The sequence below is a fragment of the Haemorhous mexicanus genome, chromosome 1, assembly GCF_027477595.1.
Source record: "Haemorhous mexicanus isolate bHaeMex1 chromosome 1, bHaeMex1.pri, whole genome shotgun sequence".
Lineage (NCBI taxonomy): Eukaryota > Metazoa > Chordata > Aves > Passeriformes > Fringillidae > Haemorhous > Haemorhous mexicanus.
Genome location: NC_082341.1, coordinates 106,965,233 through 106,987,707, shown reverse-complemented (window position 1 = coordinate 106,987,707; position 22,475 = coordinate 106,965,233). Strand labels below are relative to the sequence as shown.

Below are 22,475 nucleotides of genomic sequence, written 5' to 3'. Positions count from 1 at the left end.
AAAAATATAATTAAAAAAAGCATTTTGGGCCTGACATAAAGGAATTGGAAGCAGGCTGGTGTTTTTGAAACAAACCACATTTGTAGAGTTAAATTATGATTGTGTATCATCAGCAGTATCCAAGTAAATGTCACATTCCTGAACTCCTCCTATGTTTTTGGTCTAGATGGTAATCCAACAGTTTAGAGAAAAAGTTAATTAAATGTCATCAAGAAACACTGCTCTAATTCAAGAAGGATGAAAATGTTCGCACTAGACTGATATTAACTCCTAGACATTTCAAAGATGCTTGTCAAAATTTCATCTGGAAAACACAATTTCAGAAGTATGAGTCAACAAATCACTTGCTCTGGTTTTATGGAGCCTATTTTGGAACCACTGCTTTCTGCAACACAACAGCATTTAATACCACCTGAGCTTGTGGCATTATATGCAGTGAATGTAGTGGGTTTGGCCTGACACTGCAAAGAACAGAAAAGAGTATCAAATGCCAGAACTACAGTCGGGCAGGGAACGGGGAGAGGGGCTGAAGAAGTAAATGCAAAAAACTTCAAGATGTTACTGACTGCTAGAATCTTTCAGCAGTCCGCACAACATCTAAGTTGCAGGTCCTCAACTTCTCTGATGCAGACCAGCAAACCATAATAAATCAATTCACAGAGAGCAAAGAGAATGAGAACAAAGTATCTCATTCTCCAGGTTCAGGGAAGGGCACTGAAGAAAAAGATGCACTCATTATCAGTAGGGATCTATTTTAAGCAAGGCACTTTCACATTAATAAAATGTGGAAACATCTCCAAATGCAATAGCCACAGATATTTTAACAGAAATTTTGCAACAGAGATTTCAACAGAAGCAGTTTAAAGAATTTACATGGACAAGTACAGAACTGGCAAAAACAACGGCACCCAACACTAGTAATTTTATTTTAGTAGCTAGTGCTTCAATACCATCCAACAAAAGGGAATGTCACACCAGCCAAAAGTAGAAAGCATTTGGCTGCAGTCATCACATGAATGCAAATTACAGCTCTGTTACTGGAGCCCTGGAAATCCTAATGGGAAAAAATAAAGTACAAAACTCTCGTCTTACCTCAACAGTGTCACCAATTAAAGGCACAATATCATCCAATATAGGTTTAAAACTCTGTTGGTCATTGATGGTTAGTTCAGTCTGTGAATCTGTTCCCTTGCCAACACTGGCCATTGTTTCTTCTTGAGGATGCAAACTGGATGCTCTGAGTGCAGCAGACAACACCTCCACTTGTGCTGCAGTACATGAAAGAGAAATACATGAGAGACTAAACTGCAATAAAACTTTCAGCAAGTCCACAGATTCAACTTTTAGACAGTGACTAATTAACTCAAAGATGGTGGAAGAATTACAGGAGAGGTACACCAACTTAAGATCATTTTGGTAAATCCCAGACTAGGGACCAATTAAGTGCTAGATGAAGACTCCACTCTTTTTCTAGGGTACCCAGCCAAACCACAGTCCAGTGAAATCTGTCCCTAAAGATGAAATAAACAAACAAACCCCATAACTCAAGACAAATAAAGAGACTGCTATTATGGCAGGACTGGCTCTTTAACAATTTAGTAAATATTAATGGTGCAAATAGGTTTTTTTGGGGCAGAATAGCCCATGAATATTAACTTACAGACTGGGCCATTTGTGGCAGGTGGGACTAAGAGAAAGAGGGACAAAGTAATTCAAGTAAAGATTGAGAACAGGTTTTGTAATACACAAAGGATTTCAGTTCTGAGAGGTTGTTTCTCCCTCTATATATGTTCATTAAATTCTTACATTTTAATAGCAACTCTAAAGCAAGGTCTATATAGAAAGATGCCAGACCCGATACTTCAGCCTTCTTGGATCCTCCAAACAAATAAGAAGGTTGCACTGTGTGATGTTCTCTTATTCATCTAAAGAAGGCATTAGCACTTCATTCTCTGCTATCCACTCTTTTGGAAAAGATCCAGCAGTTCTGAGGCTGCTCTGCTTTCCATCCCTCTGTTTACTGCCAGTTAGAAAAAGCTTTGCTGAGCAATGCTCTCTGGATATAGCCTGACCTGAGATCAGGTATCAGAGGCAATCTCAGCTGCAAGTGACACAGAATTCAGTGCAGATTGATCTACACTGCCTCTCTCCTCCTCCACTTCTTTCCAAGAAGGCAGGGAGGAACGATCTCCTCGCTTATTAAATTTATCCAGCCATCCGGAAGATCTGTTCCTCATAGATTTTGTCTTTTCCAAGGTTTCTTAAATGTTCACTGTGAAATTATACGACAACCCATATGCTTCTTTTTAATCCCACATTGCCATACTAAACTACAGAATTCTTAATTTCTCCCTCCAGCATTTTGAAAATGTTAACAAGTACTAAACAAAGAAAGGTGGACTTATTTGTAGATAGAAGAAACAGATATGATACACAACTGCTACAAGAAACTAGAATTGTTAACCCAGCAAAATCTTAGATTAGAAGCCTTAGCAAAATCTAGCAAAAATTGCAAAACACACGGTGGGTTCACTGGTTTGTTGGTAGAGTCTGATGAGCAGGAATAAAGACAATTTTTTACAATATGCAGTGCTAACTCTCTAACTCTGTCCAACTTCTGAAAAAACAACCCAAAGATATTCTTGCTGTATTACTGTATTCCTCAACAAGAAACAGGAAAAACAAACTGTTAAAAACTTAAAGTATAGCCAATAGAATACTAATACTTCCACTATAAAACATGTGAAAAATATAGTTTATATATATATATATAAAAAATATATATTATAATTAAACATAAATATATAAAAATAAGGAATTTTACAGTTTCCAAGATTAATAAGAGACTGCTACACCCTTATTCTTCAAGCATTACTTCACTGACAATAAACTTACATACTTAAAAACCCATGAGAATAAAAAAGATCAAGGTTAATAAACTTCCTGAAAACTTAAATGTTAAATAAATCACCCCCAAAACCAGGCAAAATAGGTGGCTATTCTGGGGCAAGAAATTCCTGGCTTATTTCCAAACTATTTTAATTTAGAGAAATCAAACAAGAAAATTAAAAATAATTACATTCTGCTGCACACTGAGACATTTTTCTTGAGTACCCTTTTCATGAAGCACAACTTAATGTAAAATGTGCATTCCTCTCACCTTCACTTAAAAGTGAAGGACGCTTATCCTGACTAGGTAAACACATACTACTTCCACACTATGTATATTTTCTGAAAAATCCACACAGAGCTACAAAGATTACTTATAGTAACAAAAGTATCTACAGCAGTAATTGGGACTTTTCCAAGACATATTCCCCACCCATGCCTCACTGTCAGCCTGCACACCCGGACCACCCTTGCTTAGGGGCTTTAACAAGCTGGAGACAACACCTGTCCTGATTTCCCCTGCCCGCCCTAGAAGAAATATGACAAAAATGTGCATTTCCTCAGCTTCTTGTCTGTTCTACAATCTCAAGATGTGGGGATGAAGGACAGGAGAAGCCAAACTCCCAAGGATTTCATTGACTGGCAAGTGCCTTCTTTCCTCTTTCAGTGCTTATCTGTAACTGCTGTCATTCACTGAAAGGTGAATGTCCTGAGGTCCATAAACATCTTAAGGTCCTAGCTAAAAGAAGAGCCAAGCATCACTGCTGCTCCTCATTTCTCATGAAGAGATTTCCTACTGACATGAGACAGGCAATGGTTTCCAGAAAATCATTTCAAATTCAAGTAAAGGATAAGGCTCCCCTTTCGTGAATGACAGAGAAATGCTTCAAGAAGGGAATCTCTGGCTAACCTGCTTTCACAACTACCATCGGTAAAAACTGGAGTGTAAAGGTCAGTTTTGCATAAAGCACAGAACTCAGGTAACTGCATTGCTCAGATTAAGTCAATGTTCACTGGGTCTCAGACCATTAATTAACTCTTTCTTCAACTTCTGCTTCAGGTGAGATGTATTTTTAAAGAAAAAAGTATTTAGTCTTGGCTACTGTACCTGTATCCTAAAATAACGAGTACAATCTATAAACTCTAAATCACATTTTATCTGGTCTTACTGAATTTCCTGGTTTTCAGGAGTTTCTGTCCTTTCAATAAACCTTATTGTTGTTTTCTGTTTCACTAGAAGACATTGATGTTTCTTTTTTTTTTTTTTCCTTTTCTTTCTTTTTTCTAAAGGATCTGCCTTCCTTACCCTTACTTCTTACTCCGAGGCAAAAGCTATGGGCTGCAATGGGTACAGAGATGAAGTAACTGAAACATAAGAACAGTTTCTTCGCCACTTACTCCTTACCTGTTCCATTAACAACATGTTTTAGACTTTTATTGCAGGCAGTGCCAGTAACCTAACTTAAAGTTCTTATAAGGGAATGGGATCAACTGATCCCACATTTGGGCTGGTTTGTCCATATCAGGTCTCCTTTTGGCAAAGCAGCTTGTAATTAACTGGCTTAGGCCACAGCTAGGCTCAGTAGCCTGCAAGTCAGGCTTCCTCTTTCTCCAAATAATATTAAGGAAAGCTGACATTACATGATTTAGCCCTTTCTATACAGATCATAAGATAAAGCCAGTTGAAGAAAGTGTCTGTGGAAAAAAAATAAAGAAATAAAAACATCTGAGGAAAGAAAAGCAATCTCTGAAGGAAGTGAAGACAGCAGCAGCCTCAGGGAACTGGAAAAACGTGATCTGAAAAAAGACCCTGTGATGATTTTTAAAAAGCTGGCATACTTCACAGGAACATGCAGGTTCCCATCTCCCAGTCTTAGACCTTCCAGATGTCTGGCCAGTGGATTGGAAAGGTCCTTTCAAGAGGGATCACAATAGCAGTGCTTAACTTTGCACAGCCTGTGTAGCTCTGCTAGCCAGCCTGTGAGAAGACAGGGTCTCTATCTCGGGTGCTGAATGCTCGACCACCTATTGATCAGATCTATCACTCTGGCAGTAAGCTAGTTCTGGAAGGAAAGCCCCAAGGAAAAGAGTGAGATTCAGGTGAAGCAGTCCATCCTTTTCTGAGAACAAGATTAAGGAAAAAAAATATTCTATGATGGTTACTGATTACTGTTAAAAAACTTTTTGCTGGAGATCTCATCAGTCTCCATGCCTTGAAGCAAAGATCTAAGGCTTGAAACAGAAACTGCTCTATTGAGGTGCACTCAAAAACCCCAAACAAACCAATACTACCCACCAACATACCCCTCAAAAAAAACCACCAACACAAAACATTAAACCAAAACCACACAACCATGACCAGTGTGTATGTAAAAGCAACCCCTTAGTGTTTGGCATAAAAGACATCTGGAAGATAGGGATATGCACTGAACATGCCATACTCTGGGCTGCACGACCTGGTGATGCCTTTCCTTTGACTCTTCCCATTGGCATGGTACACTCAGGCACTCCTCAGATAAAAACTGAGTTATTCTTTCTCAATACTTCTGCTATAATGATGCAAGCAGGTGAGGGGAGAAGCAACTCACACAACACAGAAGGGTGAAGTGAGACATGTGAAGCAGAGGAATGTCAAACCCAGAATTGAAGAGAAATGAAAATAAAACAGGAAATAGGATGGGGAATACATGTGGAGGGAAGGGGATAGGGGTACAAAAGTATAGTAGCTGCTAGGGATGAACATCCAGTGCAAAGCAGAGGGTGATGGGAGGAAGGAAAAACAACAAAAAAAACCCACTAAGAAAGCCCCAACAAAACCATATTTTTCTGACTCAGAAAGAATAACTGCTGGCTGAACTTCAGCACCAAATCTCCACATCTGGCTCAGATGTCAGGGATGGACTCTGAAACCAACTAGCAAAACAGAAATCATCGACCTCCTCTGATTGACCAGTGAAGAACAGCATCTCATTACCATCACTAGATATCCTGCAGAGTCAAATAATAAAAATTCAGTGTGATCTTAAGAACCTCCAAAAACCCTGTGCTATTACAATTCCACACAACAGGAATTAATTTTCTTCTCATAAATTTCTAAAGTGTAAAAAAAAAAAGAAAAAAGAAGCAACCAAAAACCCATGTCAAAAGAAGGCTGCTGAATTTGCACAGTCAAGCACAGAGATTCAAGGTAAAGCTAGAGACAAGGTCATCTGAACAACTTTATCTTACTGACACATGCAAAACATCATACACTGCAGTCTCATTCCCAAACCACACTTCATCAATTTATTTTGTCATGCCTTCAGGATCCTTGGCCAATGTGCTATAGAAGCCAGAAGATGTGTACCCATGGAAGCTCTCCAGTATGGCAGGCCTCCACTTACCCACCACAGAGAACACAGCATCTTCCACTCCCATCCCTTGGCTGGGAATGCAGCAATAAAAACAGGAGCACAGCATGGAAGCAGCAGTCCAGGACTTAGGTGACAGCAAGCCAATGAAGAAAATAAGTGCAAAAAAAAGATCACAGGGATTTAAAAAGAAATAAAGAGAGGAAAAAAACCCTCCTAGCTTGCTCAGTCATTGCTGTCAAAGCAAAGCCTACTCACAGTATGAGACTCAAAATCATAATGGCCAGCTTTGCAGAGAGGGGAAGTGCAGGCAGGGTAAGATCCTATGGATCATCTGGGACCAGAGCTGTTTGGCATACATTTGTAAACCATGTATACTGGAGACAAAATTATCTGTGAAATTAGGTAGTTTCATAAAATTTCCATGAAAACAGATTAGGATAAGCTTTTGAGTGAATATTTATACCATCAGTTTGCAACAACAGATTTAGATTATATTGCCATGAGGAAAGATACATGGCTCTGATCTTCTGGACTAACCCCAGAACAAGCCTACCTTCTGTCACAATTTAAGAAGCATAAGATTCAAAACACAGGTATTAAGTCAGCTACTCAGACTAAAATCTGGATATCCACTTCTATGTGCGCCACAGTGTTTGAGACAAGCATGCAAAATTAATACTACTTGCACTTTGTCCAAAATTAAAATTGCAATGTTACTAAATTGAAACAGGCATGTTGTTAAATTCCAGCTTTTTGAGCATTTAGACTGAATAACAAGAGCACAGGCAAAAGGAAAAAGAGTAGAAGATTTAGGAGGAATGTTTTATGGGGCTTCATTACACAGCCTTGACCAAGTCAGAGTGGGGGAACCCATGATGTTGACAACCTAGAAACAGTTCTCTTCTACTTAAAAGCACAAATGTTGGTCAACAACTCCACAGAAAATCTCCTAACACTCAGTCAAGAGACCTACAAATGAACAAACAAACAAAAAGAATTCCAAAAACCTGCTCTGAAACAAGACATGAACACAACATGATAAACAAACTCATAACACAGGACGATACTGGATGTACAACTACATGCTTACATAAACCACCGTAATTTATGCATTAAGGTATGTTCTCTAACTATAGACAAAACAGCTTTACAAAGTAAACCTGAACAGCAGTGCAAGCTTCTGCAGCTGGCTTCAGAGATGGGTCATATGAAGACTGAAGTCATTAGCAAGGGTGATTTTTTTTTCTTACCTCTTTCCTTAGTGCCCAAAGCACTCCTAAAGCAAAGTTTTATCTGCTGACTTCACAAGTGATTAAATAAAAGTACAAAATGGATTTAAGAAAAGTTATTAGCATATCAACTTACTAGCAATAAAACAAAGTTGAAAGCAGTATCAGTTTAGTCTAAAATATTTTTCCCCAACTTGCCCCTTCTTTTCCTCTACTTTTTCTGGTATAGAGGCATACTTTCCCCCCTAGAGATTCTTCAGCTCCAAAATAACATGGCTTCCTCCTTAGTGGTCCCTCCAGACTTTCTGACTGTGACACTCAAACCTAATGTGTCTTAGAATTTATTCAGCATATGAATACCAAGAAAAACCTATTTCCAGTAAGTATGTGTAGAAGAGCCAAGTCCTTTTAGCTGAGGAGGTGTCTCTGAAGTGCTGCTCCACCACCTTGTCACACTTATGAAACCCTTCTCCATTCTTCAAGAGCTTTTAAAATGGAGAATGTGTGTTCACTTCAAGAACTCAGCTTGGATCAACTATCAGCCTGATCTGACAAACTTGTCGCATTAAAGCTGTAAACATGTGACAGCAATAAAAAAGCCCTTGCAGAAAAAACTGAGACTATTTAATCCAAAATCAAACGGATAATGAGTAAAAAGAAAAGCATAATTCACACTGATAATTAAAAAAATAAAACCCTCTTTATCTACCTTATTTTGCATGTATGCTAATTAGAAATAAACTTGCTTATCAACAGCTTATGCCTTTGAACCCTCTATTTGATTATAATGTCAAAACAGGCAGTGAGAACTTTATACTGCTAACTGCACATGCATTCAGTTTACAAAAGGAATTATACTCCTTTTAAACATCTTCACACAAATGCAAATTCCATTTTAGTTGACTATCAATCTTCCTCAATCTCTTTGAGGACCAGGAGAAAACAGTACTTCTGACTTTTAAAACAACTAAGAGGTTAACGCTGAAGCAACATATACATATATCTCTAAACACTAAAAATGCTTCAGTATCTTTACCATACCTTTAACATCTGGATCATCTATATGGGGTTCCAAATTTTCTATCATTTCTTCTAATTCTTTCCTTGTTGCCATAGGAATGCTTGGAGACACTGGCATAGTGAGTTCCTGAATTTCTCTATCGAGTTTTATATCTGAAGTCTGCTGAAGCTCAAAGTCAATATCTATTTCAGGAAGTGGAGTCCTCCAGAAATGGAAAGAGTTGTATAATTCCTGCTCTGAAAGAGAGGTTTCCTGTGAATTCAGCCCAGCCTCCTGCACAGCTGTTGTACAGCAATGAGAACTTTGCTCATTCTCATCCACCATTTCCCCACAAGATTCTGAAGGCAAAGTGCAATGGAAGGATGATTCAGTCTGGAAATCACTTTCCCTCTTGGAGTTATTTGATGCTGTATTTTGATCTTCTATGACATTTTCAAGTTTTATTGCAGAATCATCACTATCATCACAATGTGAAGACAGATCCTCTGTCCTGTTGTGCTCTTCATCTGTTGTGCCCTCTTCTGTGGTCCTGACTTGCTCACTGCTGAATGCCAAAGAAAATGGACATTAAAAAACCAAAATAGACTTGTTATGCTCTTGAAAATTCACACACATGCTATCAACTTGTTATTTGTCAAAGTAAATTTATTTACACCATAAGAAAACAGAAGTCATAGAATCACAGAAGGGTCAAGGTTGGAAGGGACCTCTAGAAGCCACCTGGGCCAACCTCCATGTTCAAGTAGGGATAACCAGAACCACTTGCCCAGGACTTGTGTCCAGACAGGTTTTGAGTACTTCAGAGAATGCATACTCCACAGCCTTCATGGACAGCCTTTGCCAGTGCTTAGTCATCCTCACAGTAAAAAAAAGTAGGCTTTGGTGTTCAGAAGGGTTCTCCTGTGTTTGGGGTTGTGGCCATTGACTCTGGTTGTGTTACTAAGGATCACTGAAAAGAGTCCAGCTTCATTCTCTTTTCACACTCCCCTCAGGTGAACATTGCTAAGACCCCCCAGTGAGCCCTCTCTTCTCCAGGGTGAAGTCCAGCTGTCTCAGACTCTTGTGGCCCTTTACTGCACCCTCTCCAGTGTGCCTCTCCAGGTCTCCCTCTGGATGGCAGCACGACCCTGTGGGTGAAACAGCCACTCCTGCCAGTTTTGTGTCACCAGCAGACCTGCTGAGGCTACACCCTGCTCCACCATTCCGATCACTAAAGAGGATGTTCAACACAACTGGACCCAACGCTGACCCCTCTCCATACACGGTCAGTGACCTGTATCGAGAGGGGCACTGCTGCTGACCAGTGCCTGTGGGCCCAGCCAGGCAGTCCTCAGCCCACCTCACTACCTCCTCATCCAACCCAAACTTCAGCAGCTTCTCCACAAGGATCTTACAGGAGACCATGCCAAAAAAAATCCAGGCACACAGTACACGCTGCTCTCCCTTGCCTATCAAGTCAGTCATCTCACCACAGAACATATATCCTAATTCTGGTCTATGAAGAGGAGAAGATCCAGATCTTTCCATTTACCAAATATTCAATTTATCCAGGAAAGTTAGTTTTTCTAACAGTTCATGGAAACGAAGAACAAGGAGGCAAAAGTAATTTGTAGATTTAGCAAATTTACCTGTTTTCCTGTGCAGAATCACAATCTTCTGGGTTTTTACCATCTTCTTCCTTAAAGTACTGGCCACTGCTGGATGGATTAGCAAAAGTTGATATGAAAGGCCCCAGAGACTGAAAAGCTGCCTGGCGAACCTAGGGGAAAGGGCCCAAGGTGAAAAAACAAAATTATATACATAAATCTTGCTGTCCTATAAAACATAAAATGCCTGCTACTAGGAATTGAAAGGGTCGTAACCTACTACGGAAATCAAGAGCAGAGGCTCTTGTCTGGAAAGAATCAGCCAGATCTATACAGAGTGCCAAGTTTAAAAAAAACATTAAGAAAAATGAAAAAGCATGGTGAAACCAGTTAAATAACAGGTTACCAAACTGACAGGCTTACTCCCCACAACCAAAGGAGGAAGAATCTGTTTAGATAATAAAAGCAGGTAAATTTGAGAGCTCAGTTCAGAATTTTAATAACTTGAAAGGAAAAAACCATCACGTACAGTAAACATACATTTCACCTGCAGAAATTTGACTGATAAGTATTATATATTTATTTCCCTTTCCTATTTGGCTATGCCGTGCATTTGCTCCTCCTTTCTCCTACTATTTATTCTCCTCTTCTCAACAATTCTCTATCTCAATTTTTGTTATTTGATTAATTCTGCTGGGCTACAACTTGTACGACTTTCCAAGATCCATGATCTCATGCTTCTGTGCAGACGATCCTTTGCTCTTGGAAGTTGTCTGCTTAGTAACAAACTTAAGGTTTAAGAGTAAATCTTCAAGATGGCAAATAAAAAACCCCAAACAAACAAAAAACCAACCTACCCCCCCAACAACAACCAAAAAAAATCCCACCCAACCCCCCTAAAAAACTTGCAAGCAAAAACCCATCACCTAAGAAACAATAACAATTTAATTAATAAGAAACTCCCCAGCATCAACATCCAAAACACCCACAAAACCCAAAACCAATCAACCTCCAAACCAACCAAACTCCACCACGCCCTCCCTCAAAAAACAACATGGCGGTAGGGAACCTGAAGAGGAACAAGTATACCATAATTAATTTTCCAGTTTGGTTAATGATTCTCAGCAATGTTAATCACAGGCAATTCTGTAGCTGAAAAAAGCTACTCCACTAACAGAGCTTTTCTCATATACTGCTGTAAAAATGTGAGGGACTCTCTACACCCATCAATGAACTAACCAGTTAAAGAACAATTTTGCTTCAGGTGCATGAAATAGGTTAGATTACCCACACCCGTGAGAAGTTCTGCATAGAGTATTGCAGTAAAATCCTTTAAATACGACAGCTATTCAAAAAATAAAAAGCAATTCTTACCCATCGCGAAGGATCACTAATCAAATTAATAAAAAGGGTTGACAATTTTGTCCTCCGGACTTCCTGTGATGTTGCACAAGAAACTGCCATGAAGCACTCAGCACAGGCTTTCCTAACTCCCCACACATTATCAGAGCAGAGCTGGAAAAACCTTGGCAGCTGTTAGGAATACAGGGAGTGAGTTTGCAAGTCTTAGTAAGCAGCACTTGTTTCAAAACAAGTTCTCTTTTCACATTCATTTTCTTCACCTGGTTGTCCACCTTCATACTCAGATGCACAGTTTAACATTTGCAAGACAAAGAACATATTTAGTAGTACCATGCTTCTAATCTGCTGCTTTCCTATTACTTGTGGATACAGATAAGGAAAATTCACATGTCTGAAGAACTGGAAGGAAGTACAAACTTTTAAACCTGATATATACCCCCAGAAAATCCCCAAAAAGCCCAACTTCAAAAATACCCCCAAGACCAACAAACCTATTGTAAGACAAGACCTCATGTCTACACCATTCTTTTAAAGCAGGGACAAGAAAAATAATACTGGTACATTATTAGGAAGCAATTCTTTACTGCAAGGGTGGTAAGGCACTGGAGCACACTGCCCAGGTAGATCGTGTATGCCCCAAGCCTGGAAGTGTTCAAGGCCAGGTGGGTAAGGTCTTGAATAACCTGGTCAAGTGGAAGGCATCCCTGCCCATGACAGAGGAGGTTGGAACTAGATGATCTTTAAGGTCCCTTCCAAACCTTAACATTTTTTGATTCCATGATTAACATTTTACCTATCAGAGACTACTTCAGATTTTTTGTAAGATTCTTACTTTTCTACCTACACTTCTCATTGTTAGATTTATCAACCTCTGCCTGCCACCCTCTATCCTACAATGCAGGACATGAACTGCAAAGAGGAACAGGAGAATGAGAGAAAGAGTGCATTTGCTCAGGAGAAAACATGTTTGAACAGAGCAGTGGTTTTACTAACGTAACTGAAGCATTTTGAAGGTGCTCAGGTGTCTGAGCTTTTTGTACACGGTAATAGTAAGGGTGGACAGAATGCAGGTGAGGCACAGCTGCCTTGGCTTTGCAACAGGCACAGTGAGAAAATACACCTAATCCAATGGCTGTTGCTACAGCCTTGTTCACATTTATTAATGTTCAGCTGTTCCTACTCTCTGCAGCCAAGTATCCCGGACTTTGCCTCTAATTTAAAAAAGCTTTTAGATTAGAAAATGAAGATTTATCATTCAGCTTTTTACACACCTCCTTTTTACTAACAATAATCCCAGAAGAGCAGAAAATGGCATTTTCTGTTTTAGAAAGAGAACCCCAGCTGTCCTGCCACACATTACTGCTTTCAAATGAAATAATCATCACTTTTTTATTGCACAGTAGTCCAAGTGCACACTCTACAAAGTTTTACTCCAAATTCATTACGCTAATCACTAAAAAGGCAGTTGTGTGAGAGAAATCAATTTACATCCCAAATCAGGAAGCATATGGGATGCAAATCCACACAACTAAACTTCACTACCAAATGACTTGAATCACTCAATAGCTAGCGAAAAATGCAGCAAATGCTTTAAGAGTATAAGAAATGGCCTGAGAGCCACAACAGGCCTACCTGTCCCAACACCACAACTGCAAAAAGTTGCAGAACCTCTGGCTGAAGTCATGCCTGCATTTACACTCTGTCCAGGTAAGTCCCTTGCTAATTCAGGGCATTGATTCATCAACCTCTGATGGCCCTCAACAAGCTCACAGTCCACATTCCCAAGAGGAGAAAGCCTGAAGAGGTATCCTAGAGCCTGCCAAGCTGATTTCTGCTCCCTAGCCTTGTCACATCCCCAAATCTATCAACATCTGCCAGCTCACCAGACCCACCATGGGAACGTGTGCACAGTTAAGGATCCTATTCTCACCACTACATCCAGTTCCCTGCTTTTCCATTTTGAATTTGTCCCTCTTCCCTTTATTTCATTTGTTATTTCTGACATTCACTTATTTCCTTTACTTTACTTTCTCTTTCCCTCCTTTCCAGGAGGCTGTTTGAGGCAGGAAAACTGACTTGAAGAGATTGAATCAATACATAAGCCTCAGCACTTTATTCCCCCTGCCATGCTCTCCTGTATCTACAATCTCTCATGAACTGCCCTTCTTCTTCTGTAGCTTGTCTGGCTCCACTCCTGAATTGTATTAAGAAGAAAAACCCTTTAAGAAATGGCTTACCAGCATTTCTTCAGTAGCTTGCTGTCCAACCACACTGCAGATATCTCCAAAATTGGCTGCACATACCTTGCAAACAGAATGCAAGAAATAAAGACTAAGATCACAGCTTAAATACAGCAAAATCCAAGGGGGAAAAAAATAAACAACTTTTAAAATCAGAAAAACATATTTTGGTGCAAACTCATTATGAGCTATTTTCCCATTCCATCACTTTCCACGTCTTTTTAAAAATAAATAATTTTGTTTACTTAAAAATTAGTCAGTCTTTTTTTAATCATAGAAGAACCTCAGAACTTAAATGAAAATAAAAGAGGATAAAATGTATTTGAGGTGCTGTCAAATTAAAGAACACATGCATCTATCAAGGGAAATAAGCTATTCAATGGCAGGATGAGACCAAAGCACAGCCTCCACACCTAAACATCACGATGGAATACTGGTTTACTTCATCTTTCATGAAGATGAGCATCTTTAATTCCATCTGTGCACAGAGATAGGAGCTCAGGTGGCTGATGATGTATCAGCCACAGTTGGTTCACCTTTTCCTGGCTACCAACACAACCATAAGAACAAATGCCCAATTGCACTGCAGCTATCTATAGCATAAGGACAAGCAGATTCTCTCTTTTTTTCTGGTAATGAGGGTAGTGATTCTGGAAAAAAATCTCAGTGGCAAATATTAAGATTTGTGGAAATGCAAGATACAGAAACCCCCACATCTTTCACTTATACATGTCACAAATGAGATCTACCAGGAAAGTTTCTTAGTCACATGCAAGTTCCAAGCACATGACACATTTCTTCACAGATAATCCAGACCAGATGCTCACAATTCATACCTTACGAACATGAAACATCCTGCAGTCACAGCACATCTCGCAGAACCTGGGAAGCACAAGTCTTTCTGTGATGTCCTTTCCAACCATGGAGGCCATTTTGCACATAATCTAATGACAAGACAGACACTAATCAGAGATGCTTGCACAACACACCATTCTGTGTCACCGAAGCAGAGGCTTTTTATATCTACTCTCTATTTTGATAAACATAATTTTACTGAAAACTGTGAAAAATATTGAAAACAAAATGCCAGTTGAATTGAAAAGGTTTGGTCACTTTTGCAAAGAACTGTGTTTCCCATTTCCTTGTCATGACACGACACAGGTGTAGAAGATGATATTGATCTTCCAACAAACTGAATCAGACTCCCAGCTAACAAAGGCAACAGGACTCTTAGAAATTATTCTATGTTACCCAACAGACCTTAAAAAGAAAAAAGTACATGATTCTTTTACTATTTCAATATGAAATGTATATATGTACAATTTAACAGAAAATTATTGACAATTAATATGCTTAAGGGACTTCTGAGTCCTGTGTGGTTTAAAATTAATTACAAGGCTACACTGCATATATGCAACTTCCAAACATAAAATTCACAAGAAATGTACTGCACCAAATAAAAAAACCTCTTCCCTCTAACTGCTCTTTCATTCTAATTTGTACTGAAACTTAAAAAAAAAAAAGCTTTAAAAAGCAAAAAGAATTTTACGTTTACCATTCCCCATTGTATCAGTAGAACTATTTACATTCAGTCCTCTATAATAACAAATGATGGGTTTTCCAACCTCTAGGGGGTTGATGAGGTACAGAAATTCCTGTCAAGTTTCAATACCTTCAAAAACATGAAGACAGATAAAACTAATCTGCTTACACTTTATTCCCTTATGTAGTTGTAAGCTCCACCAAGAAGCACTAGAAATTTCATGCCAAATGCAACAGTGATGGAGACTTTTTATTGTTTATCAGTCCAGCCACTGTAGGAAAGTAAAATACTAAATAAGGTCTCTCTCAAGCAAAAAGAACAGAAAAAAATTCACCCAGCAGAAAGCAGCAATATAAATTGCAATAAAAAAATGAAACAAAAGGGCCTACATCTGCCATTGCTCCATTATAAATTAACTAATCTGCTTAGTATTTTAATTCAACACATTTTAATTATGAAGGTTGTGTCTAATGCAAAAAAAACGGCCACAGCCAACCAACCATGAGTTAATCAACTCAGATGCTTATTACTTCGTCCAATAAAACACAACAAAATCAATAAAGAGAACAGACATACAGCAAGAAGCAACAGAACTGAGGCATTAAAGCTTTTGAACTGATGGAAATTTTCCACACAGGCAATTTAAACTTCCATTAAATAAACAGACAAACATTCAAAAAACTAAAAAGCCAACACTGCAGATGCTTTAATAGTCAATAAAATTAATCCTCTGCACTGTCTTGTCCAGCTGGGTTTTTTTTTAATAGCATATGTAAGTTTTTGAATTTAAATCTTAACTTGACCAGAGTGTAGAGCACTGACACAGCACAGCAGAAGTTACAGATTTGTTACAGAGAGGGAAAATAACATTTTCTTTTTAGTAATGGCTGTGCAGCTTGGAAACACCACCACCACCACTGCACTATCAAGCATTCAGGCAAACTTTTGGCTGTGTGATTTGGCACTGCTGTTACTTACAGCCACAGCTTCTGTCTTCACATCGTCATTGCTGTCTGGAGCTGTCAGATCTATCAGCACAGGGCACACTTTGGTCTCCACATCGTATCTCTCAATGAGTTCTTGCTCCAACAGCACTAACAGCGCTGCCTGGCTTGTTTTTCTGACCTGCCATAAAAAGACTGAAATTGAACCAAGCAATTCCAAGACAGTTTTATTTTCTGAAATACATGTGTCCTGTATTTTGGAAGCTGTACCTATATACTAGCACACAGCAGTACTAACTGCACACAGTGAGAGGACAAGTGCTCCACAAGAGCTTTTGCAAGCACTTCATGTTTGCTGTCCTGTGTTTTGGGAAGTATGGAGGTGGATATCTCCTTTAGTTGACAATGTGCAGATGTTTCTTGGGTTCACACATAATTTGTTTTAATGTCAAAAAGAGCAGTCATGGCAAATCTCAAGCAAATGCATGAAGAAAAAGCAGCACAGAGAGTAACGAATTTCTAAGAAAGATTAATTTTACTAAACAAATTCTCTTTTTCTGAGATTAACAAGAAATAGACTGGCAAGGAGAAACTGTGCTTATTTCCAATGCATTTAAATTCTGAGACACAATTCTGCTTAATCCCATTTGAAAAAAAATTGTGCAAAAATAAGATACCCATTATTGATGTCATAGCATGCTAACCCCTACCTCTAAAGGGAGTAATTTCACCAGGAGAGAAAACATTACATACAGCAAGAGACTACATACACTGCAATGCAGCAATTTTGGAAACACCTTTGAGCTCTTTGTTTCAGAGATCTGCAGCCCAATGAACTATTTAACAGAGGTTAACACAATGAAAAAAATCACTGAATCTTCGAGCGGGAGAACATCAAACAAAAGTAGAGTTGTTGTATTATACATGAATTAGCAAAACAACTACTAAGAAAAATAGGTTTGGGTAATTATTTTTAACTATGTCAATTTTGAAAAGGGCAAGGAAAAAAGTGACAAACTCAGGAGACCTAAAATATTGAAAATAATGTCTCAACTAGCATTAGTCTAGTCTGAAATGACTGGAAAAGCCTCAAGAAAGCTTTGGACAAGCTAACTTATTTATACATGCAGAGAGACAAACCACATGTGTTCCATCCAAAATGTTTATTGGATTGATATACAAATAACTGATAATGAAGGTACAACACAGTGTTAAAAAACTGAATTATACAAAGGACTCAGTTTTTCATTACTGCCATTCCTTTTTGCCAGAATTTAAATTACGTAAGTTTGTCTAAGTGACAAACTAATTTTGTCCATATGAATACAGTATCAGATAAAAGGCCCCAAATCAGGACAGATCACATTAGATGCAAAAAACTGTCATTACATTTTCTTTAAAAGATTTTCTTTAATATTTTCTTTAAATAAATTTATAGTACCATGTATTTCATGTCCATTCCAAATCCTTATATCCCAAAATATAACACACTTGTACAATGCTAAATTTAAATAATTTGGCATCACAACAGTATTTCACCAGCTAGTAAACTATTCCTACAGCAAACTTACTTGGTTATTCTGGTCAGCGAGGTATCGCACCACAATCGGTAGCAGGTATTTGGAAAAAGCATAAGGGATTGAAGGTCTGTTTTCTTGACAGAACATTGCAATATGAGGCACCTGTTCCATCAGTTCTGCCCGCACTGTTGGCTCTGTAAGGGTCAAAATAAAACCAAAAAAATGACACAATTTATGTTTACAAGCATGCTCCCAGATCCTGCAAGAGTAAGCCTCTTACAGTACTGTACATAAAAAGTATGGTCTCAAGTGTTCCTCTCAGTGTGTTTGTCGAGTTCCATTTTGACATCTTTTTACAAAACCAGATTAAACTACGCTCTGTGCTGCTGAACTACTAAAAAGTCACATCTCACATTCTTAGTAATAAAAAAAGAAGAGATATAAGACAGCCAGCCATGAAGCATTATGAGTCTCAGAATTGTCCAAACTCCCTATGAGCATCACCTACTTCACAGAAACCTCCTATGCTGAAAGTCAGCCCAGAATTGGCACCACGTTGAAAAGAAAGGAACTGAGGGGAGTCTGGGCCATGGCCTCTCAGACGGGAAAGATCCCACTGAGCAGGACAACTAGCCATAACCACAGATCCTGTTCTTCACTCTTTGCTTTTTAAAGCTACTGATGCAATTGTCAGATGGAAAAGGTCCTGCATCTTTCCAGCTGCTTCTGTTAAACCTTTGAGATGTGTTTCTCGCCAAAGTTGGTGATTACTTTAAAAATATTTAATTCAATTTTTAAATTCAAGAAATGGCACACTGCCTGGATGAATCCTAATACCCACAGAACACGCACATATATCTGGGGGATGAGAGAAGAAGCAAGAGAAACAATACAGATGTAGATTCAATTCCAACTATTAGAAAAACAGATTCGATTTAAGAAGCAGGACCTTATTACGTGCCTAACTTCTCCATGGGGATAGAAAAAAAATCTGAACTAAGTACTTCTGCCCTTTCAGGATTTGCTGATTTATGCAGTTACCACTGGTCTTCTGATTACTTACAAAAAGACATAACATCAGTTACTCTCAAACTTTACTAATTTGATTTAGAATATTTTAAATAATAAGATGTATGTGTCACAGGATAGATACAAACGCCTTACTGAATTTTTACCTAAAAGTTGTTCAGGTAAAACTTAATGGTATAACCTGAACCATCTTCCTTGGAATACTTGTAATTAATATGATTCATTAAAAACATAACCTTTTGTTAAACAGAAGCATGCAACATGCATTTGTATTTAACGTGGCAAATGTGTGCAGCACTTGGCTTTCTTGAACACTGGCTACAAGTGTAAACTCAGGTCTGAATAAAACATAACAAAGACACAGCAAGTCCCCTGCTGTGTGCAGTCTTTTCTTCACTGAGAACAATGAGAACAGAAAAGATCACTGCACACAAAGTAATTAAATGCCTATAGGCACCATTTCTTTCACTATAGACTTAAATTACTTTTCCTATAGAAAAACATACCAAAATCAGAATTGGAGGGGACTTATAGATCATCTAGTTCCAACCCCTGGGGTTGGGGTTCCATTAGACAGGTTGCTCAAAGCCCTATCCAGCTTGGCCTTGAACACCTTCAGGGATATTCTGGAAAGTTTATGAGTTGCTGAACAAGTTGCAAAATACAAAATGAAGTCTCAGACAAATCAATATCATATAGGTTTGCTGTTCAGGACAATAAAGTAAAAAAGGTCTTCCAATCTGCTCGGTACCTCTTCCCAAACATTATCAGGAGCACACAGGAGAAAAACATTTTTTTTTAAACTTCAGATGTTCTGAAACATGTGCAGATTGAACTCCATAAGCAATACTGGCATCCTGAGGTTTGTACTGAAGAAGTCAGATGCTGACAAACACTATACAAACTATGTGCAAATTTTAGCAGATCTAACAAAAATTCACACCTTAAAATGCTGAACTCTAGTCTAGTGATCAAACACTCCATTTGTAGCACTAAATGTAACAGCTGCCCAAAACATGCACCTGTAACTATGACAAACTAATAGCTAATGAGATTATTAATTCTGAAAGTTGGAGTCTCCATATCATACTAATGTAAAGAAAGAGAATATTCCTATTGTAGTAACTCATCTTTTGCTTCCTTATACAACTTTGCCAGAGCAGTCCTTAGAACACAAGGGAGAGAAGATGTAATTGTTCATTAGGATGAGGTAGTGCAGAGGGGTCAACCAAAGTAGATCAGGTGCTTTCAAGAGTCAAGTCAGCAAAAATATCTATTTTCTTCCTACATTTAATTCAGTTCTGGTCCTTTTATCTGACAAGGCCTGGCTTCTTCTGTTCTGGAAGATGGGTTTGAAGTGTGCCTGAGAAAGTAGTCCTTTCACATGCCAATTTTGATACATCTTGTGTACTTTTTCACAACCTGTTCAAAGGTGGCTGAGTTAAAGAAGCCTTGCACCCTCCATTTGCAACTGCCCAATATCCACTGAAAGCAGAGCAACTACAAATGGAAGAGTCCTTCCATGTTGAGTACATTCTGAGATAAAGAAAGACATCATCTCTGCAAGCAGGCTGTACACAGCCCCTCTCCCATGAGCAATTTGTTTGAAAAGGGTGTAGATGGCAAACACAGCAAGATGAGGAACCACCAGGCTGGGCAAGGAGGATGGGAACTTGATGGACAAGAAATGGGAACCAGTGACCAAAGCCAGGGCTAGAGGAACTCATGCCCACCTTTCCCAGAAGGCTGTTATTTCAAGACATGCCCAGGACATGATCAAGTGGCACATGAGACTTATGTAACAACACTTATCCCTAGGGTCTTGTTCTCCCATCTTAGGACTCATGCCTTGCTTCTTGTAGCAGACAGAAGATGACTGGGGGAAGGGAGTGAGAGAGGGCAGAGGTTAAAGGGGATGAAGAGTAAGCAAAATCAATCTGACTGAGGCTGCATGCGTGGCAGCAGGGCTTCTTAAATGGCTTCTAAATTTGCTTCGGGCAGTTCCCACCCTCCCAGACACAAAACTTGCAGCTTCCATTTATGCCAATGCTACTGTTCATGCAGCCAGACAATAAACCTTATCAAAGAACTGATCTAGCTGATGCAGCTTTTGCCTCATCACAGCAGCATAATTAAACAGCAAGAACTGGCACTCAATATTGATCTCCCTGTGCAGAATTCCCTCAAGTAGCAGAACTGTCTGATGATAGAAGCAAGCAATGGTAAAAGAAGGTGCTAGAACTGAGGGGAAGAAGCAAAATATTGGGAAAGCCAATTTATTCCTCTTCCTAGTGTGAAGCTGTGCAAAATGTTCAAACCGGGCTCTTCACAGAGTAACTGCACACTACTCATTTGATTGCAGTCTGAACTCTGTCTTGATGCTGAAGAAATAGCTCTGCAATCAAAGTCAACAAGACTTCTGTATTAAGCATATCAAGAGCTGTGTACATACTTTGGACACCTGGCACTCAAAAATGGGGAGACTGTTTCCATACCTCTTTGACATCTCTAAAGTTTGCCCACCCACTGATAAAGCAATGGCAACACTCCCTTTCCCTAAATTGATGAGGTTTGCTGTGAAACAGGATTCATAAATTTCTTTATAAAGCACTCCAGTCAGAGTGCAGGATGTACCAAAACCATGAGATTCTTTTCTTTCAGAACAGGATTCATCTATTATGCAGCACTTATGTCAGCTGCCTAACAATACTAACGACCTGCAGATGTAAAGTGAGCCCTTTTCTTCCTGAGCTACCAAGTCAGCTCTGGCTTTGTAAAGAACACAGGCAGATGAGACGACGCAATTAGAGATTTGAAACACTCGTGCCCAGGAGTGAATTAGAACTGTAAAGTCACCTTAGTTCTTACATTCCCTAACTTTCAAGTACACAGCTCTGGCATCTTTGTAAGGTCAATTCAAAGCAACAAACAAGGAGGGCTGTGTAGGGAACTGGCTGTGTAACACAACACCGTAATTCGCCATCAAAAGGCGTTTGTGCAGTTCTGGGGAATTACTGCTGCTATGCAAGAACCTGAACCTTAAGCTTACCAATTTAGATAAGAGCTCAATTCTTCCAAAGGCTGAGGCATATGTTCCAGTGTGTACTGAATAGAGCCTAATCTCACAGTCTGATGCAGTTACAGTAGAGCTTTTTTTTGCATTATGTTTCCTTAAGACCCAAGCAACAATGCCAAAAAAATCCACTGAAGTCAGAGTGCTTTCTCATTCCTTTCATCTATTCCTCAGCTTTGTCTTTAGCTTGAACAGGTGGCAGCTCCAAGCAGGGATTCCAGGAGGCTTCAATAACAGTGTCTGCCATTTCAGTTAAAACCTCCCTGTTGTTTAAAATCAAATTTACAGCTTGGTCATTAGTTTTGGCCGGGACAGTGTTAATTTTCTTCATGGCAGCTGGCACAGGACTATGTTTTTGATTTTTGCAGGAAACGGTGTTGATAAGGGATGTTTTAGTTATTGCTGAGCAGCACTTACACAGAGCCTGGGCCTCTTCTGCCTTTCACCCCACCTCACCAGCAATTGGCACGAGATGCACAAAGAGGGGATGCAGCCAGGACAGCTGATCCCAACTGACCACAGGGACACCCCAGACCATGGTGTCATGCTGATCATATAGAGCTGAGGGAAGAAGGGCGAATGGGGAGGAAGTTTGGAATGCTGGTGTTTATGGTCCCAAGTCACTGTCAGGTGTGATGGAGACCTGCTCTCCTGGGGATGGCTGAACAGGTGCCTCCCCATGGGAA

At 39.2% G+C, this 22,475-nt stretch overlaps 1 protein-coding gene across 10 annotated transcripts in view; it reads right to left on the bottom strand.

Annotated features, from left to right (window-relative positions):
- PPP4R1 (protein phosphatase 4 regulatory subunit 1) overlaps positions 1 to 22,475 on the bottom strand; it is a 63,051-nt gene that overhangs the window by 11,152 nt on the left and 29,424 nt on the right. For 9 of the 10 annotated variants that reach the window (XM_059858111.1, XM_059858067.1, XM_059858083.1 and 6 more), the window contains 8 exons: positions 17,739 to 17,881; positions 16,202 to 16,348; positions 14,517 to 14,624; positions 13,678 to 13,743; positions 11,453 to 11,611; positions 10,121 to 10,251; positions 8,513 to 9,036; positions 1,093 to 1,268 (listed from right to left, as the gene is read on the bottom strand). In XM_059858111.1, coding sequence (XP_059714094.1) covers positions 1,093 to 1,268; positions 8,513 to 9,036; positions 10,121 to 10,251; positions 11,453 to 11,611; positions 13,678 to 13,743; positions 14,517 to 14,624; positions 16,202 to 16,348; positions 17,739 to 17,881 — 1,454 coding nt within the window. The remainder of the gene's footprint in view (positions 1 to 1,092; positions 1,269 to 8,512; positions 9,037 to 10,120; positions 10,252 to 11,452; positions 11,612 to 13,677; positions 13,744 to 14,516; positions 14,625 to 16,201; positions 16,349 to 17,738; positions 17,882 to 22,475) is intronic. The other variant, XM_059858050.1, reaches the window with a different exon arrangement.